Source organism: Mchenga conophoros, linkage group LG16 (assembly GCF_057382185.1).
Source record: "Mchenga conophoros isolate Kocher_MC1m ecotype Shallow Benthic linkage group LG16, M_conophoros_male_GT1.1, whole genome shotgun sequence".
Taxonomy (NCBI): domain Eukaryota; kingdom Metazoa; phylum Chordata; class Actinopteri; order Cichliformes; family Cichlidae; genus Mchenga; species Mchenga conophoros.
In genome coordinates, this window is record NC_140541.1 from 15,424,950 (window position 1) to 15,432,665 (window position 7,716).

The window sequence follows — 7,716 nt, forward strand, 5'->3', positions numbered from 1 at the left end:
ACAGCAATATCAGGAAGAAGGAACACGAGAAGCTGGAGAAATACCAAGGGCTCAGAGAAGAGCTCGAGAGGATGTGGAGGGTGAAGGTAACGGTGGTCCCCGTGGTAATCGGAGCACTAGGTGCGGTGACTCCCAAGCTAGGCGAGTGGCTCCAGCAGATCCCGGGAATAACATCGGAGATCTCTGTCCAGAAGAGCGCAGTCCTGGGAACAGCTAAGATACTGCGCAGGACCCTCAAGCTCCCAGGCCTCTGGTAGAGGACCCGAGCTTGAAGGATAAACCGCCCGCAGGGGCGTGCTGGGTTTTTTTTTTGTATAAGTAATTGAACCAGGAAGTCCTTTGTGATCCAGGGAGACTTGGATCTGAACAATATCATCAAGACAGTAACAGTACCTCAGTGACTACAGTCAACTTGTAGTGCTCTGTGCTGTAGATCCATCCATCTTTGCACTCCTCCTGCTTCAGGTTGGACAGCATGACCCCTGCACTTGCTCCGAATTCAGAATCGTTGTGGATCTGGGCAAGGTTGGGTTTTATTCCGAGTGCAGACAAGTTCTGCATCATGTGCATCTCATAGCGGCTACAACTGCTTCTCTCCAGATTTTGACCCTGTACAGCAGCAGAGATATTATAAGAGACAGACAAGACAGTGAAAGAGTCCTGAATTGAAATTTATACGAGAATTCTATAACGTCGAAGTCAACAGTAGACTTCAACTGCCAGAGGAAAAAAGCCTTTAAAATCTTATTTGTGAGCTGTATAATCAGTAAGCTTTTACCAGATGTGGGTCAATATTCTGTACAGACCATTTCCATGACAGCTGATTTAACATCCGCTTTTTAAATCTACAAAGAGCAGTAAAACTCATAGAAGCACACTTCAGGTAACCGCAGCTTGTCCACAAAGAAAATCGACTGGAGTTGGCGATACAAATTATTATGTGACTTATTCCTATGTGAATCGTCCCCCAAATCCAACCCACGACCCACTGTACACTCTACTGCACCCGCCACACTGGAACTTCACAAGACGTTAATGACAAATAACTGTCGTGATGACGTGAATCTGCGGCGCAAGAATGCTTTAGGGGAAAGTGACTGCAGATTTAGGTAAACTAAGCGTTTCAGTGTAAGGTTCTCTCACACTGGCTTTACAAAAATATAATTTAACTACAGCTGCAAACACCCTAGGAACAGCCGAGTCATTAAACCCTTGATTATACTCTGCGGCGCACACGCACACCTAGAGTCACCAAGGTCAAGCACGTCTGCATGGATCCTTACACCAACTTGCATCACTCAAACCCTGTCAGGGTCCTGGGACTGGGCGACCCAGGACCCCTGGGCAGTCATGGACCTGTGTTATTGTTGTGTATTTTGGTGTTGCTTCCCCTTCTCTGTGCTTGTGTATATGTGTGTGTGGGTGGCTGAGCACTTGTTTATAGGCGGCGTCAGGCCTGGAGGGTGTGGCCCTGCAAGGGGACTGGCCACACCCGAAGCCACACACCTGCTGCTGATCAGGCCTCGTCGGGGGAGCTACTTAAGAGAGTCTTGGAGCTCCCACCGACGCGGGATCATTGCATGAGACTCCATGTTAGTCTTCTGTTCAGTTTAGTCTGTGAGTGTATGCCTACGGGAATTATGTGTCTTGACGGCTGCCTCTGTCATTTTCCCCTCAGGAGGAGCGTGGAACATCGGAGGGCAGCAGGCACGGGATGTGTGTGGACACACGAGAGTGGAGAACACGGAGCACAGACTTGTTGGGAAGACACGACACGGGAGTCACGGGAGAGCACGGGGATTTACTGTTATTGTTTCCATCACTGTAAATAAACGCACTGTTTATACACAGAGTACCGCGCCTGGGTCCTCCTTTTCCCCACATCCCCGTGACAAACCCAATTGTATCCTAGCAGACTCACAGGAATAGAAAGTCTAATGAAGGTTTAAACATAACCATCACCACCGAGAATATTTAGCAAAGACAGTTAAAAGACATTAAGAGGAAAATATATATTTTTTATATTAATGACAAGACACTGTAGCTGACAGTGTTTGGAACCACCTCCTCATGGAAAATCAAGCTTAGTCCTTCATTATGTTTGCCAGCTAGCTGCTGAGTGGATCTTTCAAATGTTTGGTCCTGCACTGGATGTGTTTTTCTTTTCGAGGTGTTTTACTTGAAGCAGGCGTCTGCTGGAACAGAGAGGCAAGCTTTTATTAAATCTACTGCTAAAGTGATCAAAATGTATAACTGCTTTCTCGTGTGTAATAGAAAGGCAGAAGAAATGATAGAAACTTAAGGTTGAGGAGTTAGTTAACAAAATAATGTTAAATTACCGAAAAATAAAATAAAATAATACTTGCTGAATCTGAGTTTTCTTAGCCGCTATCCTTCACTCAAACAATCATTCAAAATCATTTAGCTTGATCAGGCCTGCCACTGGTTCTCACCTGTATCGGGATACTAGCCTGGATCCAGTCCTGACTCAGGTTGCTGTGTGCTGGGATGTAGCACTGGTGTGGGGGAATGGCCAGCAGAAAGATGACAGACGGGATGTTGTACCCAGCAGGAAAGCTGAGGGTACAGAGGAAGAAGATGACCTTCACCTGGTACCAGCCCCAGATCCCCAGGAACGCAATGGATCCCTCGTAGTCCCTCATTTTGGTATTCTATTGTATTCTTCTTCTTTTCAGCTGTCACTCAAAAAAATGACAAAGTCAGCTCTCTCTTCAAACAGCAAAATCGTATCAAAAAGTAGAATACGGGTCGCGCCAGTCGCAGCTTCTCTCTCAACAAGTGCTCCGCAGCTTCAGGTCTTTTATCCCAGACAAGACTGAAAGACTCCACCTCTCATCCTACTAATTCTAAAACCCTCGGTGCATATTAACTCCTCCATAATATTAACTCCATACCATAATGTGCTTTCTCACATGGCAAGGCGTTTCACCACATGTGTGAATGAGAGGGGAAAGGGGCAGGACACAAAAGGACAAACTACTCACTGCCCCTGAGCTCCAGGACATTTATATTCAGAAAAAAAGGGGGGGAAAGGTACTACGTTAAAGTGTCAAGTTTTGAGTGGGTTGCTTTTAAGATTAAGACAGCCACATGGGTAACACAGCCTTGTCACATAGTACACAAATGGAAGACAGACAAAAGGAATTTGGACAGTGTTTCATTCGTGGTTAGTTTATGCACAAAATGTGTTCACAGTGGGGAGTTGTGGAGTTCACCGAGAGTCACCATATGGACTGATACTGTATATGAAGTAAAGAAATGTCTAAAGATCTCAAGATCCAGTCTATATGTCAGTCTTCTGTAAAACAATATGTTGCTACTCTTCACAAGAGTTTGTGACCAGCAAAGGTTGTGAGAAGAATCGCTCCAGCTTGCTCAAATCTTGATTCAAACGTCCACTACAAGACAAAAAAAAAAATGAACTAAAGGGCAAAAGCACCCAAAAGAAACCAGTGGGGGATGTTTTGTTACCTCGGGACATTGGATGCCTTGTAGTCATAATGGTAATAATTTTACTGGAAGGTGTAAGGACATCACCTGAAGGTTAGAAGTCCGTGGGTGATTCAACAAGACAAATGAATCAAAGCACACAACTTAATCAACAATTGGTAAATGAAAAAAAGGGCATTTTTATAGAGTCTCAAACTTGAAAAACATCTCCTGATATTCCTTCCATCAGAGTCTGAAAAAGTAATGCCCCACAGCCCACGATTACAATCACTTATCACTTTCACTGCAGTAAAAGCAAGAACTATAGCACCAGAAAACTCTTGTTGGTTAAATTTCATCCAAAACAAACAAATTCGGTTTCTCTTCACTCCTTATTCCATCCACCCCACCTGAAGTGAGAACTGCTGCCATGAATTAAATGAGATGCTGCGGCTGACCTAATAAGAGCTGACTGGACAGACTGTTTTTCAGTTATTTGGAAGGAAAACTCGATAAACACTTTTTAAAATACCTTCCTGAATAGTCTTCCAGCTTTAGGTGAAGGGCTAAAGCACTGGGTCTTTTCCAGTGTCAGAAGATTAATAAAGTAATAGAATAAGAATAAAAGTAAATCTCTTTAATAGTTATTATTACTATATGGGTTATTTTAAGAGGCCATTTCAGCTCTTTTTCTGATTTTCTTTGTTCATTCAGCTCAGGTTCAAAGCTTTTCTCTTTCTTTAACTGCCTTTGCCCTTCTGTAGTGGCACCAAGAACACAAACCAACAGCACGATCTACACCTTGACACTGGTGTTTGGAAGTCGTCTGCAGAATTTGAATTACTAGGAGAGGGAGGAGGACGAGAGGGAGCGATTTGTCATCAGAGATTATACAATGTTAGACAAAGAAGTTAGCCAAGTTGTTCAACGTGTGTTGAATATAACACTGGATTACTGGAAGAATGATTCTGTTCACTATGAACATTTCATTAAACAGCTTCGCTCATAACGTGGCTCCCAAGCAAAGCTTTAAAGGCTGCCCTCATCGGTCTTTCAATGAATATTTTTAAGATTATACAAAATTTGAGCTCATACGATAATCTGTGAAAGAAAGAATAAGAGTCTTACAATCCTATCTTCCACAACGTAAACTACTGATTTTACGCTATAATCAACTGTCACAGTCAAAATTACTAGAATCTCATCCAATCTATGTCACATATGGCTGAATGATATCATGAATCCATTATAATATACAGTTCGTACTAACCTGATTATATAGAGCGCAGAATAACTGCGCTCGATTTCTGTCACATCCAAATCTGTTAGTTGAGAATTTTTAAAACTGTTTTAATATATTTGATCTGTTATAATAGCCAGTTATCTTCTTCTTCTTCTTATGTTCCCGCTACAGCATGTGAACGGGTAGATATTGTTGCTTGAAGCGTCCATGCATGCACGGTTATTTAGTGTGGCTACACGGATGTTAAACAGTTACTGTTGGAATTTGGGATGTTTGCCTTCGGGTGAAAATTAAAAAGAAAACACTCAGCCCTTCAAAGGAAAAATACTGAGGCAAGGACTATGAAGCTTAGACCAGCGGTCCCCAACCTTTTTTGCGCCATGGACTGGTTAATGGTCGACAATATTTTCACAGACCTGCGTTTAATGTGTCGTGGATAAATACAACAAAATAAAACCAGTACCTGAAGGAAACGGTTTCCAAGGCCTAATCCGTGGATCGACTTCCTTCGAGGCGTGGACGTCTATCAGCAGAGAATGTACCTTCACCTATCAGCAGAGAATGTCCCTTAGTCTGTAACACAGTCAAATATATTCTCAAGCAATATTCAAGCATGCCATTCAGCGTGTTAGTACGAGCTCGGGAGCAGCTTGGGAGAACAAGAAAACAGAGACTGCTTCAGGTTGTCTTCCCAAAGTGACTCAACTTTATTCACAAGTACAACAGTTTATATAGAGGGTAAAATTCATGAGACAGCAGATTATCAGTTTAAACCAGTACAGACCAAGATAAGGGAGCGTCTTCCTGCCCTTGGGTGAAGAAGCATCCTTTGTGTAGTGTATCAGTTCAGCTACAATTGTGATTATCTCAGCGACATATTTTCAAGGCACAAAACAAAGAGTTCTTTCATTAGTGAATTCTGAAACAAACCATTTGGCCTTCAACAGGCGTCTCCTAAGAGATTAAGAAACTAATGTAGCTGAGGGAGTGATCTCTGTGGTATTTCAACCTTGTACCAGCCTGTGATTCTCACACATCAATTCTTGGGTCAAAGAGAAAAATAACTAAAACAAAGGGGCCTTATTGAATGACAGAGTTTTCCTGCATAATGTCACTATAAAACAATATCCAGTAAATGCTACCATGGTACTAAAATACCTAACAGTTCCCCTCTTTTATTATTTTTAAAAATAATAACTCAAATAGAAAGGAAAAATCACAAATGTAATAACATAATATAAAAAGCAAATCATAAAATGTAATAGTTCACAACCTAATGTTCAATATACACATCAGGAACATCATTGGTAACATCTGGCACATCCTCAGGATCAATTTGTGCTAATTGCAAATACATTGAAGTAGCTGTACTAGTAGCTATATGGGTTATCATTGAAAATGTGGCTTGCAGAAATGTGAACAGGGTTGCACTTTACAATACGAAATAGTAAATAAAAATCCTAAGGTTAATGCAGTAGATATGATTAATAACCTAAATATATAAAAAAGACAGTTCTTTAGTCGTCTTCTGGCCTGGTCCCAGGTTCGAGAGACACCGTATAAGCGTCGTGTGATGACAATGGGCATTTCATTTTCTCCATTATCAGGATGAAACGAGTCTATCTTTATCAGGTTAGACATTGTGTGGTACTCTAGGCTTTCTGTTCCTGCTGGATGTTCGAGTACCTTGTTGTTGTTCTTTCAGGCGTTGTGTGTTAATCAGTGATTGTGTGTGTGTAGGTGGATTGGATCCGGGCGTTGGCTCGCCTGAGTCGTCATCTACTTGATCCGACGCCTTAGGTGGTTTGGTGGGGCTGGTCTTAACCCTGCTGGCATGAATCCACTGAGGTTGTCCGTCTGTTAGGATGCTGGTTCTCGTCACTGCAAGTACAGTCTGGGGGCTGGAACACGCGGCCTCCCCGAGTGCCCTTGGTTTTAGCGACTTTACCAACACCGCATCTCCTGGTTTCCACGGATGGGTTGGATCTATGGAAGGGAGAGGCTGAGAGAGACAAACTTTCTGATAGTTATTATTCAGTGTTTCTACCAGGTTATGAACATAGTCAGACAATGCAGTGTCTATGTCCCCTTCCAATAGCGGTGCCCCTCTGGAGGCTGACCATGGTGTTGGAAACGGTCTTCCCATGATTATTTCAAATGGAGATAATTTGGTTGCTGCGGATGGAGTCATTCTAATCTCGCAGAGGATTTGAGGAAGTAGTTTGATCCAGGTCATTCCTGTTTCTATCATTGCTTTAGTCAGGCGATTTTTTATGGTCCTATTCATTCTTTCTACAACTCCTGAACTCTGAGGATGGTATGGCACATGATATTTCCAGTCTATTGCTAGAGTTTTAGCACACTTTTGAATTACTTCTGATGTGAATGAAGGTCCTCTATCACTGTTAATTTGGTGAGGTATTCCAAATCTGGGTATTATTTCATTGCACAACTTTTGACAGACTACTTCTGCAGTTTCTTTTGATGTTGGGTAAGCTTCTACCCATTTACTAAATTGGTCCACTATTACCAGTAAGTACTTGATGCTTCCTTGTGCTGGCATGTGTGTAAAATCAATTTGTAATGTATGAAATGGGAAATCTGGTTGTGGTAAATGCTGATGTTTTGCTTTTGAGCTACCTACATTAGTTCGTGCACATGTTAGACAGGTTGCTAATATGCGTTTTACTGCGTGTGATGTTTTCTCGATTACAAATCTTGATTTTATTGCTCCTATTACCCCTCTTTGTCCGACATGACTCACACCGTGAAAATGGCAGACAAGGATTGGCAGTAGTGAAGATGGGAGGGCAATCAAACCCTCAAGGTTTTTGTATAAGCCGTCTCTGTTATCTAAGGTACAATTATTACTTTCCCAGTAAGTGTAATCTGAGGCAGAGGCTTGCTCTTGTATGAATTTTAGGTCAACATTTGCTTCTAAATAGTCTGGGAGTGTGACAAGTGGCAGCTGTAAAGGCAAAGATAATACTTCCTTTCTGGGTGGTTGCTGTGAGGCAGCAGCT

At 42.2% G+C, this 7,716-nt stretch overlaps 1 protein-coding gene across 1 annotated transcript in view; it reads right to left on the reverse strand.

Annotated features, from left to right (window-relative positions):
• LOC146556467 (solute carrier family 22 member 4-like) overlaps positions 1-7,495 on the reverse strand; it is a 15,397-nt gene extending 7,902 nt beyond the window's left edge. The window contains exons 1-3 of the mRNA XM_085249811.1: positions 5,157-7,495; positions 2,454-2,696; positions 394-609 (exon numbers count right to left, since the gene is read on the reverse strand). Of these exons, the coding sequence (XP_085105937.1) occupies positions 394-609; positions 2,454-2,663 (426 nt within the window). The 5' untranslated portion in view covers positions 2,664-2,696; positions 5,157-7,495. The remainder of the gene's footprint in view (positions 1-393; positions 610-2,453; positions 2,697-5,156) is intronic.
• Between the last annotated feature and the right edge of the window lie 221 nt (positions 7,496-7,716).